General features: G+C 42.2%; 1 protein-coding gene across 5 annotated transcripts in view; it reads left to right on the forward strand.

Moving 5' to 3' along the window:
* The window catches only part of lnx2b (ligand of numb-protein X 2b), a 29,692-nt gene extending 15,575 nt beyond the window's left edge, over positions 1–14,117 (forward strand). For all 5 annotated transcript variants that reach the window (XM_080746438.1, XM_080746436.1, XM_080746437.1 and 2 more), the window contains 7 exons: positions 1,142–1,341; positions 3,861–4,289; positions 5,932–6,078; positions 9,288–9,462; positions 10,328–10,571; positions 11,559–11,720; positions 12,215–14,117. In XM_080746438.1, coding sequence (XP_080602564.1) covers positions 1,142–1,341; positions 3,861–4,289; positions 5,932–6,078; positions 9,288–9,462; positions 10,328–10,571; positions 11,559–11,720; positions 12,215–12,350 — 1,493 coding nt within the window. In that variant the 3' untranslated portion in view covers positions 12,351–14,117. The remainder of the gene's footprint in view (positions 1–1,141; positions 1,342–3,860; positions 4,290–5,931; positions 6,079–9,287; positions 9,463–10,327; positions 10,572–11,558; positions 11,721–12,214) is intronic.
* The last annotated feature ends 3,097 nt before the right edge of the window (positions 14,118–17,214 follow it).

Raw genomic sequence — 17,214 nt, forward strand, 5'->3', positions numbered from 1 at the left:
CTGCAGCTAATAAAAGTAATAATGGGTGTGTTAGAGTAAGGTGTGCCAATATGCAAGCATTGCCAATGCTGTTGGACGTTTTCATTGTGGGAAATGTGGATGGAATAACATTCTTCATATTGCTCTGCCTGGCTCGCCTAATAATTCATCATCAAGTCATTCATTCAAACAAAAGTTTGAATAAAATATGCAGCCCGGCAGTGTCTTGAGGTACATGGCGCTTTCACATAGGAAGGGGCCATCACCCAATGGGAGCTTTGCTTTTCACATTTTATTACCTGTGCCTACGTTGCTTAGATCAGTGTTTCTCAACCACTGTGCCTGGGGACCTTTGGTGTGCCCCTGAGAAGGGCCAAGTGTGCCCCTTGAAACTGCTTGAAAGCCAGTATTGTATTTATCATTTTAAAAATGATTTAAACTAGTGAAAACAGCCGATCTACAAGCACACAACGCCTCGCAGCGCGAGTCGTTGTGTGCTTGTAGATCTGCTGTTTTCACTACTGTTGTGCGACAGCCTTGTATGATGAAGCAGGGCTTTACTTTGTGAAGAAACGTACACATTTGAAACTTGGAGATACAAGGTTTCTTCCCGACAGTGACGATATTTACACCTCCGTATTATGTTGGTGTGCCCATGGATTCTTGGGACATGAAAAGTGTGCCCATGCAGAAAAAAGGTTGAGAAACACTGGCTTAGTTCACATTGTACCCTCAGCCTGCTAAAAAGGTTGTCTGTGTGCGTCCCCCCTACTTATTATTATTTTGGTAACACTTTCTATGAAGCCCACATTTATAATGCATTATTTTTTGAGCGCTACCTCAGCACTCCAACACTTGACGAGTTATGAATGCAGACGACCTCAACCGCTACAATACTAGCTGGGACCAAGTGGTGCTGTTGAGCAGCCTTGAAATGAATGGACAACACAATAATCCATTTATATAGTGTATATATATAGCTTAATGAAATGAACTACTGAAAGGCACCAGCGCACCACTCACTTCACTCTTTTTTCTTTCGTTTTGAGTAATGCTATATATTGTATTGAAAAAGCAGCAAAAGATCTTTGGGATATGTTGTAAACAAACTTCTTGTCACTAAGGTCCTCTTTGCATGCACTTTCTAACCCATGCCCTCCAGACAACACCCCCCTGCGGTCTAGTCTGGTTTCAGAGGCCAATGTGGTGGAGCTGTTCCGAGATGAGCCAGAAGACGAGTTGGGTCTGCGCATCGTGGGTGGGAAGGACACCCCTCTTGGCAACATCGTCATCCAGGAGATTGTCCGTGACTCGCTGGCGGCTCGTGATGGCAGGCTGGCCCCAGGGGATCACATCTTAGAGGTGAGGGAAACTCTAAACATGTGGCGTCGCTCACAGACACCGCTAAGAATCAGTTATTCTTCAGTGAATTATATACTTTGTTGTCCTACAAAGTATATATTAGGCTTAAATGATGATGAGGGATGTCTGGATGAAGTAGCTCTTACTGTGAAGTATTCCACATCTCCTCTGCTGTGATCAATCAAAATGGCAAACCAAAAGTATTTTGTTTGCGTGCACAATTTGACCTGGTTCAGTTGAGTTTATTTGTACACAAACACAGCCATCTTCTGTATCATCTCATGACAATACACAATGTTGTAAACATGACATTTGAAAGCAAGGTCTGGGGAAGCAGGCATTCAAGATAAACAAGTTTAGCGCCATGGCAACCGGTGTGGCTGTGCACTTCAGGGCACCTAAGGCCTGGCTTTGTGAAACATTATTACTGTAAGCAATGTTTACTGGCTACTGTCACTGATTCACTGATCCTGTCTTCTTTCAGAAGATCAAGGTTCACACCCAAAGCTAACTGGAAACCTGATCTGTTTTTTGTTTAGTTTTGGTCTTATGTTTTGCTCATAGCCAAGTCAATTAATACACAGCTGTAATTTTATCCTGGTTATAACTTGGGCAAAACATCAAGAATTATAATTAAGTACAATTTAATAAGTTTAATCTGTTTCATCCCCTTTATGAAAAGCTATTTTTTATAATGATTTGTTTACATAGCATAGCAGTGTTCTCTGTTCATAGCAAACCATGGAATTAGGAAAGCAGCTGTACAAGTAACAATGCTGTCTTGTGGTTTGCATCGAGCATGAAATGAAGGTGCAAAGAATTATTACAGTATAGAGGGGGATTTCAGTAAGGTGCGGCTTCCTCTCTTCCATAATATGTCTCCTTGGATTTCTGCCCCCCGGCTGTCCTGGAATGTAGTGCCACTGTAAACTGAGCTCAGGACAGATTCACCCTGATGTTACCCCTGCCTCAGAATGCATCTAAAATGCAATGTTTCCTCGGTGCCGACTATGGATGGGACGATAAGCGATATTATCGTTTATCACGATAAAAAACACTCACGATAATTGTATTGTGGAGATTTAATAAATCGTGACATCGTCCTCCGTCATGCACTGGGATCAATTCACCTTTTATTTGCCGAGCTGCATATCCGGTACCACATAAATCCTCTATAATTGTAAAAAAGTACTTTTTTTCACTCTCTCTCAAATGTCTTTGCCAAAAAATAGCCGATCTACAAGCGTTGGGACGCGTTGTGAGCTTGTAGATCTGCTATTTTTTGGCAAATGTTCCGCCCCAGAATAATGGATTTCGATTATCGCGATTATATCGTAAATCGCGATTTCTTTTGTCACAATAATCGTGATATGAAATGTTTATATCGTCCCATCCCCTAGTGCTGACCAATCCCAATGCTGGAAATGAAAATAAAACTTAGCGGCTAACCCGCCGCAGGAGTTGTAATAGTAGACCCCCACCCCTCTCTCTCTCTCTCTTTTGGCTTTTGTGGAAGCCAGTGCATGTAAACAGATATGTTTTTAGGTGAGCGAAGATTCCATTCCTAATTTCTTGAAACTGAATATCTCTCTTCCCCTTGAATCAATGCATTGATTTTGTGAAGGCCTTTTTCTCGAATGAGATTTGTAAAGCCGGCATTACTTGTGACAGGCAGCTATTTTTAAATTGGATAAACTGATAAAGGCAAAACTAATGATTTTTTATTTTATTTTTTACAATATACTAGGTCTGCGTGGTATTGATGGTAAAGTCAATTATTGTGCTATATTTTGACATAATACCTTGATATTGATAATGTGACATTGTTTTGCGGATAATTATTTAGCTTTGACATATTTACTCAATGTTTTTTATTTTTTTGCTGAGAAATTACCATCAGTAAATGTGGATATGGTAATAAAACAGTTAGGGGAGCATGTTTCTAATTTCACTCAGCTAGAGTTGTCTAATGGTTTCATACAATGTAGCCAACTGTAATGCCAGGAAAAGACAATATTTAAGTCACAATATATTTGCAACAATATTTCCAACCTTCTCAGAGCACTGAAGTCTGACGTAATTTACACATCCTACCTGTGTCGCTTTTTTTTTAGACTTTTAAAATATCGCGTCAAATAGAACTGTTTCCATAAAAATGCAGCCGAATTAGTTAAATCTTCGCCAGAAACGGACCGTATCAAATATGAGTGACTTTCATAAACCACAGAGCCACCTCCCCTCAATGTTGCAGAGATAGTTTATTTTTGGACCACAATGCTTATAGATTTTAAGATGACCTAATGTTGTTCTCCATAGAGAAAAACTTCCGCAACCCAGGAGATGAAAGATTGACGTCAGGAACTCTATATCACAACAGCAGCAACCAAAATCCCAAACCGATAGTATCACAGTGTCGATATATCGCCCAGCTATTATGCCTGCATTGTTGAAGAGAGACGTTTTAAAAAGTGACAGCGTCCCCCGTCCCCCTCCCTCTCTCTCTGGTGTCATGTTTCTAGGTGAATGATGTCAGTCTGGCCTCTGTCCCCCATGGCCGGGCCATTGCCCTGTTGCAGCGGCCGTGCTCCATGCTCCGGGTCACCGTCATGCAGGAGAAGGGCTTCAAACCACGGCCCGAGCACCATCCTGCCCTTGCCACCACTGCCACTGCCTCGCAGTTGTCATCTCACAGCCTCCACGGCAACGGCAACGCCAACCACAACCCCGGCACGGTCATCCAGGTGACCCTGGTGAAGCGAGAGCGCACGGAGCCACTGGGGATCAAACTTATCCGCAAGTCGGACGAGACCGGGGTGTTCATCCTGGACCTGCTGTCTGGAGGCCTGGCAGCCAAGGACGGCAAGCTGAGGAACAATGACAAGGTGTTGGCAATCAATGGCCATGACCTTAGGCATGGAACCCCCGAGAGTGCTGCCCAGATCATACAGGTATATGTCAATGCTGTGTGGTGGAATTCATGGTCAATCAGTAATAGGAAATAAAGGGGTCAGAGGCACTACTTAAAAGGTGGGATTGGTTGTGCTTTAATACATGAGTGGACAAGGGAGATGTACATTTAGTACGCACAGGCCTGTGGTGCAGTTGTTCTTCCGCTAGGGCTAGGGCTGTATGACATTTTACTATTAATTGTCACTCAAATAATTCCAATTAATGATTTCTAGGCCATGGGCTAGTGAGGTTGATGGCAATAGATTCTGGTGGAAAATTCTAATGATGATTTTTATGTTCCCACATGCCCATGGTATCATTTAAGCCCTGCAAGCATTACCAACCTCGTAGCTTTTGTTACCACCACTTTTATATCAGAAATAACCGAAATTCCATATAGTATCCTTATAATGCAATTGAATATGTCAAATCATGCCTGGAATTGATGGGTACTGAGTTATAAAACATTGTAATGCAGAAGAATATTACTTAGAAATGCAAAATGTTAGTATACAGAGGAATAATTCAAATAAATAGGTCAAATTTGATACATTTTCGTTTTTTTGAAGGTCACAAAATGTGATATATTTTCCTAAATATTTTAACATAGAGACTTGCATTTAGCATTAAAATGTGCACATAAGACTCTGTGCTGTTGTGAAATATAACTATTAAACAGAAGAGTTTGAGCTTAGGTAATTATGACATGAGAAATAACTGAAATTCATTTTTTTTTAATTTCCATATCATATCCTTATAAAGCAATTGAATATATTAAACTATGCCTGGAATTGATGGGGACTGAATTGTAAAACATTGTAATGCTCAAAATGGTACTTGGGAATATAAAATGAAGGCATACAAAAGTAATTATTCAAAAACTAGGTCAAATTTGTTTTGTTTTTCTTTCGTCACAAAATGGGCTATATTTTACACAATATAATGCCTAGAGACTTGCATTCAGCATGACAGTGTACCCTTAAGACTTCCTGATGTTGACAATTACATTTCTGTTTGGCTTGTAGGCTTTGAGGACTGACATATTTGACAACCTTATACTTAAAAAAGAACATTGATAGTGGAAATAGCCGATCGCGATGCATTGTGAGCTTGTAGATCTGCTATTTCCACTATTTTTTTATATGTTTGAAAATATATGAACATTTTTCAACATGTAAAAGATTATGTAATAATTGTGACAGGCCTATCAGCCGCGAACACAAGAAATCAGACCATGGTTACAGACCTTTTTCCAGAGCGCTGGCGTGTAGCTGCGGTGTCGCTCTGCGAAGTGGTGCCGCTTCACACCGCAGTTATGGTTGCGGCTCCGAGAAATTGGTCTTCTATTCTGTCAATGTTACAAGGACAAGCTGTACCATAAACAATAGCTATCAGGGCAAAGAGAGACATCTTGGCTCTTAACGTCATGTAAAATATAATGTATCATAGGGCACAATGATGAATAACATAAAATGAACAACATAATATACTGGAAATAAGGTTACATAATGACCAATCACAATAAAATAATATAATGTATTCCTCAGCTGCCAAGATGAACCTCCAAAAATCCTTTATAAATAGCTGATGATCTGGGATTGGATATATAAATGTGTTGTATGGAATGAATGTTGTCCGCAGGCCAGTGAGGTGCGGGTGAACTTTGTGGTGATGAGGCACACAGAAGCCCAGGAGGAAGGAGGCAGTAACGGAGAAGGACCACAAAGCAGGGCAGCCAGGAGGGCTCCTGAGCCTCAGTACTTCAGACGCCGCTCCACCTACATGAAGGTAATCTTGAAAGACCTACTTCCTAAAGCTTGTTCTTTCTTTTTTTTTTTTGCTTGATCTCTTTTCTTTCTTCTATGGAAAATAACAATACGATGGAAACGATGCACCAAAAACGAATTTCACCCACTGCTTTACTGCTTTAAACCTGTGATGTGACACTAAAGCTGATTCTAGAACAGTGCCACTTCTAGACCGAGTTTGAAACCTCAAATCAGTAGCCATTCATCATACTTGACGTCACAGGCTGGCAATGTGAAGTCTGAGTCCAGGTCTGCAGTACTGTCCTTTATGCCATTAGTTCTCAAAGTCCTTTTTTTCTTTTCTTTTCCTTTCTTAATAAAGTTGTTGTTACTTACCCTCTCCTCCTATGTTCTATATATTTATATTTTATATATCTATAACATCCATAGAATCAGACCCTTCCTCACCCAGGAGTCAGCCCAGCTCCTCATCCAGACATCTGTCATATCAAAACTTGACTATTGTAACTCTCTCCTCACTGGCCTCCCGGCATGTGCACTTAAACCTCTCCAAGTGATCCAAAATGCCACGGCACGGCTGGTCTTCAACCAGCCAAAATTCTCACATGTCTCCCCCCTGCTCCACTCCCTTCACTGGCTCCCGGTTGCGGCCCGCACTGAATACAAAATACTGATGCTTCAAAGCAGCCAAATGTACGGCTCCTCCATACCTCCAAAACCTGATCAACCCCTGCAACCCCACCCGTTCGCTCAGATCAGCCAACACAGGGATGCTGACAGAACCCTCGCTAAAAACCCCAGGACAAAAATCCACTCGTCCTAGACAATTTTCCCTCCTGGCCCCCAAGCTGTGGAATAAACTCCCTGTCGCACTTAGAACTACAGACTCACTCATGGTCTACCTATATTATTGTTTTTCTAGATTGATATTCCTATGCATTTGTTATATTGTTGTTGAAGTACTGACATATTATCTTGCTTATTATAGTGATGTATAACCTGCTTATTGTAAATCGCTTTGGATTAAAAGCGTCTGCTAAATGCCTAAACTGTATTTTACCACAAATCTGCTCTTCTGGGGTTCTCTGGCACAAAACGGTTACAGATGGGGGTCCGTGGCCAAATACATCCTTGGCACAAAAAAGTTTAAGAACCACTGCTTTATTCTTCATTCTTGCTTCACAAATCCCCAGCGATCCTGCGGGCTTGGTTGTCAGCCACTGGGCAGGGTTTCTGCAGACACCTCTTGGCCATAGTTATGACCCAAGTAATGGTTGATATGTATGCTATTTCACTGCACCCCTACATGAACGAAATCGAGTCTCAAACCAGAAATTGTAGGTAGACGTTGTGTCAACCAACGGTGGTTGGCGGTTGTCCAGAACAACCCATCCGATCACTAGATCCATCTAATATGCCCATATACGTAAAGACATATTTGGAGATCCGGTTTACCAGAACCACCGATCTTACCCGATATGCCCATATATGGGCATATAGCCATATACTGATGATGTCCAGAATCTCCATATGTAGGCATAAAAGGGATAAGAACAGATAGAAACAGATGTCCATAAAAGCCATACAGACAGACAGATACAATAATCTCCAAATGGTGATGATGGGGACACCGTTCGACAGATGGGTACAACGATTACTCTGACGATGTGTACAACAGGTAGGCGGGTGGAGCATGGGTTCCCAACTTGCATCGTTCCTGACATGAGTGGTCCCGAGTATAATGTACCAATAATCACACCTTTTCCCTTGTAAGATTCTTACTCGGAGACCTGAGGCCTTGCTGTTCTCTTTCAGCATTCCTGACCTTTGAAAAAGAATAGAGACGGAAGTACTATTCACATTTTAAGACGCACACTGACCACAACGCGTATTTGACTTACAGAAATGTTTGTATATGTAACAATTATCAGTTCAATATGCCGTACGTAAGGGTAAGGTAACTGGAGTCACCACACTTTTGTGGGTGACACTCAGCTGCAACGTATACGGACAGTAATGAGAAGCAACTCCCCTCCCCCGTTGGGAGCAGACGGCTGTGCCGGTGAGGGGAGATAAAAGCCCTTCTCTGGGGCCTCCCTCTGTCCTGATCAAAAGACCCAGGGTGCTGCTCGCTCGGCCGCTATGGGGCCACTGTCTTGTTTTGTTTGGTTGTTTCTTTGGGTGGCAGAGGATCAAAGCTGGTGACAGTTAGCTTTCGCCTGCAGAGTGGAGTCTTTTTAGTCTTACTGAAGAGGGTGGGTTCCCTGCTGGGGCAGGAAGAGCCCTCCCCCGTCCCGTCCCATGACTCCCAGTCTCCCATCCCATCATTGCCCCCACTCCCAGCCTTGTTCTGATGGTTTACCAACTCCAGAGAGCCTGGAGGAAGATGGTTCAAGCTGTCGGTTTCCACACGTCTCTTCCATTACGAGAGCCTGGTGTTGATCCTCACACATTACCTCTGCCTTTACTTCTCGGCTGCATCTCGGATGCTTCACATTTGTTTGTACGAGTACTTTTACACTAGGAACTAAGTAGGGGTGGGCGATATGGAAAAATACAATATCACAATATTTTCCCAAGCTGTATTACGATACACGATTTTATCATGACAAAAACTAGACTCTCTGGGTTCCTTTTGGGAGGTCTAAATTGAACTTTACAAGTATGTAACTGACTGTATACAAATGAAACCAAATGGACCCTTACGGATCCATTTGGTTTCATTTGTATGAGTTAATTGGAGACTTTGACATTTTAAAGTTTGAGAACTACTGATTTAGACCAAAATGCAGGTTTAAATTGATTTCTGCAATGAATCTCTGTATTAACGATTAAACAGGATTTTTCTGCAATGAATCTCTGTATTAACGATTAAACAGGATTTTTTACAAGGCTCCCTCAATTGTATCACGATATATACGATATCTCTGAAAAGGCGTATCGTGGAGACATTGTATCATCTCAACGATAATTATCACCATATCGCCCACCCCTAGAACTAAGGGTCCCAGAGATGAAGACTCTGGATCATTCATGATCATGCTCTCTGCACACAGCACACTGGGAAGTGTTGCATCTGATTTTCATGTCTTCACAATAGAACAAAAAAATGTTGTTAAATATCGAGTTCCCCTTTAGTATTTTAGCCAGCCAGAGGTTGCACAAAGAATATACCATGTTTATCTTTGTGATGAATCATAAAAAAGTGTGCCATTCATTACTGTCTAGGACCCTCCAGGTGGCTTTTCCAGTCAGGAGAAGACGGTGAGCTTGAAGAAGGAACCTCGTCTTTCTCTGGGCATCACCATCGCTGGGGGCCGGGACTGCCGCAGTCGCCTACCTGTCTACATTACCAGTGTTCAGCCTGTAGGCTGTCTGCACAGAGATGGGACCATCAAAACAGGTGCTTCCTATCTTCAGACATATTTATTTGAACTATTATATATTTTTTAACAGAATATCTTCTACAAATAATAATATGCTTGGGCCCCAAAAGGGTTACCAAGGTTGGGTGAACATTTGAAATTAAACCCATACTAGACCCATCGGGGTGGTGCAGGGGTAAAAGTCCTTCCCAGTGCTGTGGGTCGAATCTTCCCATTGTGCATGGGCTTGGCCTGGGCACTCCCTACCAACACAATTGGCCATGTTTGCAGAGAATTCAGTTGGGGAGGGTGATTTCTGTAGCTGCTTTAGCACTGCTGTGTATTAGGTTTGTCAGAGCACCTATTCACTGGGGACCAGAACTGGAAGTGATGGCACGTTCCCCACGTGAGGCTTCCCCTCCCCTACTGGGTGGGGCTTCTGGCGGGGTTTATTTCTTTTTACAAGGGTTGGGCGTTGTCCTATTCTAATATAGACCGAATGCCCCATTTCAGCACTGACCTCAGTGGCTTTGCTAAAGTGAGTGAGTCGCCGTGTCGAACGCTGCGAAGGTGGCTTGAGCCGGCTCAGCACTGTTCGAGCCGTAAACCAGGGGGACAGAATAGTAAATATTGTTGTGGGGACTGCTTTTGCAACCGACTGCCACTCAAAAGGGACTAGTGGGTTGGGCTGCCGCATACAAGGCTTCCCGCCCCCATATTAACTGTCAGAAGCCCTTGACGGATGATTTCACCCGTATGCCACTATTACACTATCAATAAAGGCAGAAAAGCTCAAAAAAGGAAATTGAATTGAACCCAACCTTGATGAATTGCGTGTCTCGTTCAACATAAGAGACTCCAAAGTCATCTTGATGTTTTTCCATGTCATCTGGGTGGCCCTAGGTGACATTCTGCTGAGTATCAACGGTGTAGACCTCACCCAACTGACCTACAATGAAGCGGTGTCGGTACTGAAGGCCCAGACAGCCCACAGTCAGGTGGTGTTGCGTGTCATCCAGACCATCTCGGAGAACCCGGAGGAGGATGGTGAGGCGGGCAACAAGGACGAGCTAGAGTCTGGGGAGAACTCGCGAGATGATGACCTCAACTGGACTCCACTGTGGACACGATGGCTGGGACTGCCAAGGTATAAACACCATCAGAACACTTTTAAAACATTTAAAAATAACTAGAAATACTGTTCTTAGGAAACAGTGTGGGCTCGCATGTAACACCATGTATGGGCACAAAGATCTACCCCTTTGGCTGCACCTCATTGGCTAAGGGCCCTGCCTTTGTACTGTTGGTACAAAGGCAGTGTCTTACGTCATTTTGAGGAGAACTTGACTGATAGATTACGTCATTTTGAGGAGAACTTGACTGATAGATAAATAATGAAGATAACATACGTGTGCTCGAGCCCACAATTATGTGAAACACTAAGACCCTATATAATGTACTTCGTTGACCCACAGTCCCACAGGGGTCTATTAGTTGGTCCCCCTCGTTTTTCCCCCTGTACATTTAATGACTTCGACGGAATTAGACAATCTAAGCCTAGCAAACCTATTATGACATGCCCAAAATAGGGATGTTATCAGCTTGTGGTTAATGTTGCACAGCCTCAAAGGTGTAAAATGTACGTAATTCATGTGTCATGTACTTGTACTAAGCCCCTGTGGAATATATAAATATTTGGTAGATTAATGCTAATCCATGTATACATTCCAAATCTTTGTGTGTATGTATGTCGAGAACCGTCTTCACACACAGGTCGGGTTTCCAAATCTAACCGTTTACTGCTTAACCCGACTTAAGTCAGGTTATAACTAGGGCCGGGACTTTAATGCGTTAATTTTGATTAATTAATTACAGAAGAAATATTGTGCAAAAGAATTAACACATTTTAATCACACTTATCTTTACGCCACGGGGTACTCTTACTCTGAAGAGATCGAGCGCCGGTAGTCTTAGATTTGCCAGCGGAACACAGCTGCACTGCAGGCAGTCAGTCCTCAACATCCTCTCCCAGTGTGCACGCAAACATGACAGCGTTGCTTGGCAACATTTAAAAAGCAATCAGATGGATGAGAAAGATAAGAGCCTGCCACTGTTTATTTCTTTGATATTTCAGTCACATGCACTGGTGCCGTGACATCGTGCTGCTGAAGACCAACAACGAGAGCTGGGGCTTCAGCATCGTCGGGGGTTACGAGGAGAGCCACGGTCAGCAGCAGCCCTTCTTCATCAAAACCATTGTGCCTGGTACGCCCGCTCACTTCGACGGACGCCTCAAGTAAGTTACCTATTCCTGTGTTTCTCAACCTTTTTTCTGCATGGGCACACTTTTCATGTCCCAAGAATCCATGGGCACACCAACATAATACGGGGGTGTAAATATTGTCACTGTTGGGAAGAAACCTTGTATCTCCAAGTTTCAAATTTGTACGTTTCTTCGCAAAGTAAAGCCCTGCTTCCTCATACAAGGCTGTTGCACAACAGTAGTGAAAACAGCAGATCTACAAGCACACAACGCCTCGCACCGCGAGGCGTTGTGTGCTTGTCGATCGGCTGTTTTCACTAGTTTAAATCATTTTTAAAATGATTAATACAATACTGGCTTTCAAGCTGTTTCAAGGGGCACGCTTGACCCTTCTCAGAGGCGCACCAAAGGTCCCCAGGCACAGTGGTTGAGAAACACTGACCTATTCTGTTATTTTAGAATTCACTCCTCATCGCAACTGGTCACTGAAACCCATATTTACTGGCTGAGTCTGTGGTTCTCTCCAGGTGTGGTGATGAGATCGTGGCGGTGAACGGTGCCACCACGGTGGGCATGAACAACTCGTCTCTCATCCCAATGCTGAAGCTGCAGAAGAATAAAGTCACGCTGACGGTGGTGTCCTGGCCAGGGAGCCTGTTGTAGCAACATGCAGACATACAGACTACTTAAACCACTTAAACACTATTCAAAATTAGTACAAGCTCATGGGCTTGTAGATCGGCTATTTTTTAAATATTTTTGAATGTATTTTTTGTCTATAATGAAATGCCCCAAATAGGGACACCAGGGTGAACGTGGTTAACCCATAGCCTTTTCTTCCTCCCCTACCCCCCTTAGAAAACAAACATGCCCTGCGCCGCTGCAGACTCCACACAGCACCTCACTGTCCCCCTTTTCCCTCACAGATTCTCACAATCCTATTTTGAGTGACATTATTGTAAAGTTGTTTGATCACTGAAGTTCATTTAGTAAACTTTTTATTCTCTGGCATAGTTTGTGAAGACTAGAATAGATTTGAATGCACATGCGCTTGTCTAAAGTGGGACTGACTTTCACATTGTGTAGCTGGTGTGCTCAAAGGGCAGTTGATTGTATAACTCAGTGATCAAAATGGGTTAATCAGTTTAAGATGGATGACAATCAATTCTAAAAGTAAATTGCAAGAATCACCTTTTTTAATAGCTTTGTTTAGTTTTTATTTTTACCCTGTCTTGGAAGACTTATGCAATAGTTCTTTGCAGATCAAATGTTTTTATTAATGGTGATTTTTGATTCAACAGAGTTTCATCCACTGACATTATCCAAAGATGAAAAATTCTGTATGTACTTATTAATATTATGGCAATGAAGAAATCTGAATGACTTGGTGTGGTGAGGAAATGTATCACTGATGCCAAAGTCATAAATCATTCTGTAAATCTATTTTCTTCTACTGCTTACATTTTGTGATTGTTAGTAGAGTTATATATAAAACTGTTACAATGTGCTTTAGAAAATAATAAAACCATGATGGAGGAAGACATTACTAAACACATAGCCTACCTTATATGGTGAAAACATAATTATAAAAACTTTTGTCCACTGAAGCAGTTATACTTTGTTGTACGAATGTGTCACTAGGTGAAAATGGCATATCTACAAGTAAGTACACGTGTCGCCTCGCAAAGCGTTGTGAGCTTGAAGATGTACTTTTGAATACATTTATGATCAAAACAGGGACACCAGGTTGAAAGTGGTAATAGATGACTGGCACCAAGCCTAAAGGGTCCAGATTTCAAGGACTCAACTTTGGTTTGCATGGTTTGAGGTGTATAAAGTAGACAGACCAAGCCTTAAACTTACACGAACAGGCAACTTGTGTGAAGAAGGGAAAATAAGTGTGAAATGGTCCTATAATGGGCTTTTAGTCTTTATCCATGGATGTTAAATTACTTTTTATTTTGATTGTGACTGACTTCCATTACCACTGTACTGTATTTTTGCTTAAATTTCTGTACAATGCCTCATACTGAATGTCATTGATAAAGTGGGTGCCTTGTACACATCGAAGAACAGATAAAAAAATGAATACTTGCCTTAATTGCCACTAAACCAAAATGCTGTTAGTTGTTTCCCTTTATCTCCCATTCGGCTCTTTAACTTAGAGAGAATGTTTTAACTGTCACTCAGTTCATTGGGTTTTGCTGGACGTTTTAATAATTATAGAAATTGTAGAAGGGTAATATTGCCTTGCCCTGCCCTACCCATTAGCTAAGGTGGTTTATGTTAATCATTCTTGTTAGGGCCGTGTAAGTTGTAACATCAATGGCCTTTTGGGATGCGTGGAAGTATTTTAAATATTGCTTCATAAATATTCCCTGAGTAAAGAGTTGCTGTGAGATGTTATAAATGTTTTATGATCAATAAACATTGATAAGGAGACAACCTTGTTTTTCTCTTATTGAGACAACTTAAGCCTGGTTTACAAAATGCTTTGCTTTGTTGTACAACTGTTATCGTGCTGGAAAAGCAGGAAAAAGTTTAATCTCTTAAATAGCGAACATAGCAGATCTACATAAATTCTGTATTGGATTCATGTACAGTGGGCCTGAAAGTGAAAACTACAGTGAAAGGTTATGCTATGACCCAATTTTGTATCTGTAGAAAAAAAAAATACAAATTTGTTTGTAATTTGCTGGTCGTAAATAACGCATAAATAAAGTAAAAAATCACGGGCAAAAAAAGATTGAATCTGACACCTAACCTCGGAAGTTGCGTAAATTCCTTTACGCTCAAAATATTGGCGTAAACGGCTTTGTGAATCGGGCCCATGTGCTTACCCACCTATTGACCTGCTACGAGAAAATAATGATGTACACTTAACTCTTTTTCTTTTTTTAAAGATTATTATTATTTCAGGTGTGATCTCCCAAAGGCCAACTGGGCCTTCCACTCACGAGAAGCATGGTCTGACTATGGTACACAATTAGAGGGAAGGGTTTCTCAGATGCCACCATAGAAGCAACACATGTCAAAGCATGTTTGAACTAGCACCATTGGCGTGACTTAAGGTTTGTGTTGTGCTGAGAGAGGCACATGGCATTGCCTCTTCAACCTGTTGTATCATATGGGAAATAAATTAATTGCGACTGGATTTTCTGCTTCAATAATGGGTGTTCTGTGAGATCCATTGTTTTTTTTCTTTTGTGTTGAATGCTGTAATGTGGTTTGATTTGTCGCAATATCGTCAGGTGCCTGCAGCTGTGGTCCCAGGGATCAGAAGTGTGGGTGGGCACAGCTGGCTTTACGTTCACACTTGGCAATGCTCGGATTGGTGGTATTCTTTTCCTGGGAAAAGGCTGTAATTGTTTTGAATGATGCAGACCATTACACACCCCAAAAACAAGAAAGATTCTGTGTGCAAAGCCTTAATGTTCTGTTAAAACTCAGAATGTGTGCTGCCAATGTCAAGCACCAGCGACTACTCTGCTGCATCTGATGTTTGCCTTATGCAGGCAAAATGTCCACTGCAGAATCAGCCTAGATGCATTAAAACACATTTCCTTCATGCATCTTGGCAGCAAATGAGCTTGGCCAATATATATATATATTATTTCAAGTAAAGAACTATGCATAAAAAACTGGTTAACTGGTTACTTTTCCTCTCTTAAAAAAAGAAATATAATAGAAATAGGCTATATAGAAACATAATTTTAGTCCATGACCCTGAATACACCCTGCATTCCATGTGTTCTCCAGTACCCAGGCTGGGAGCAGTGCACTTAAACAAGCAATGTCATCCTCTAGAGACTGATGACAGCACCAATCCATCACCCTCACATGCTCAGAGGTGTTTTCCAAGAGCTTTTCAGTCTTTCCCCCTGGACATTGGCTGTCTTTTAAGCTCAGAACAAAAAGGGAATGAACACTCAACCTGTACATCTTCAGCCAACACTGAACACATTGTGCACGGTGATCAAGTCAGTCTGACGTTCGATGTAGAATAATAAGTCAAGACAAGTCAATTTTGACAGGGGCTGCTACCATCAACCTAGCAAGGAAAGCCCACCTGCACGACAACACTACAATTCCATCCTGGAGGACTTGTCTACAAGCGCATGGCTGGCAGCATCCTAGGAGTGGGAGTCAACTGGGCCCTCGCACATCCACCGATAGCTACATCAGGGTACCAGGAGATTGTGTCAAAGGAGAACATCTACCACACCGGCAATGGACTCTGCTGGACCGTCTACGGACCACCTTCAGAAGCCGGCCTCTTCCAAGTGGGACCAGAGGGAAGGGCGTGGCCTCATGATACTGAGTTGGACATTTGAGGATGATACAAGAAAGAATATGTCTATGTAGACATTCATTTAAAGACTTATCTGAGTAATAACACTTATCTAAGGTATTCCCAACGTTTGCTTGATTCATGTACAGTACATTTCTGATATAATTTTAAGTGTATCTTCACTAGAAACCTCAAGCAGGCAACTGACCTAATACATTATGGATTGTGTTTTGTTGGTTCCTGTGGCTCATAGGTCAGCAATAAACCATAGCTTGAATTTATAGCACCTATCATCGTGAACTCAAGGTCAGGAGCCTAACTCCTGTTTCTGTAGAGAGAGCCATCTTGATGTACAAGTACATCCCCTAGCCATGATGTAGTACACCCGCTGGACATTCCGCTATATGTCCTGCGACATATCTCAGGGTTTACCCCCAATACAACCCTTGCTGCTCAGTGCCAAGCAGGGATGCATTTGGTGCCATTTTACAGTATTTGGTATGACTTGGCCAGGGAACTGAACCTCGACCTCAGGACAGGCACTCAAACCCAAGGCCACTATCTGTACAAATGGCTATTTCTTTTAGTTTGTACCTATCGTTTACTCCTCAGCATTAGTTATCTTTGTGTTTTATAAGGAGCTAAGTTGGTTTTGACTTGTTAACTTGTTTTGTGAAATGTGTTTTTGCGACAGTCAAGTGTGTGAAAAGCTCCATCGGCTGTCTGTCCATCTGTCACGTCACATCACACTTTTGCCCCTACTCTTATCTCTGCCACCGTTGGCCCTATCGATGCCAAACTTTGCACACACACCCCTTGGATGGCAAATCACAACCTCCAGCCCTGATTTCTCTCATGCCACCATCAGGACGATTTTTGCAAAACACATTTTTGGACACTGCTCCTTAAGATTTTGGCCTAAGATCATGCAAAGCAGTACACAGTATCTCTAAAGCCATGTCATCAACATGGATCTGTCCCATTTCCCATATTCCGTCCTGATTGGCTACAGTTTCCTTCTAAAGTTTGTGTATGCGGCGTGACGGTCGCTTATCTCCCGGTTAGGGAGTCTTACTGGTCTGATTTAAATTGATCCTTTTCTGTCAAATGACTTTCGGCGTACACATGGTATTCTCGTACACGTACAGACTTTCTATCTAATAAAAACTGTAGGCCTAGTATTGTCCTCTCAATGAGTCTTGCATAACTACTTGGCCTCTGCCTGCACTCTGGGGA

This window comes from Nannobrachium achirus (genome assembly GCF_963921795.1).
Source record: "Nannobrachium achirus genome assembly, chromosome: 17".
NCBI lineage: Eukaryota > Metazoa > Chordata > Actinopteri > Myctophiformes > Myctophidae > Nannobrachium > Nannobrachium achirus.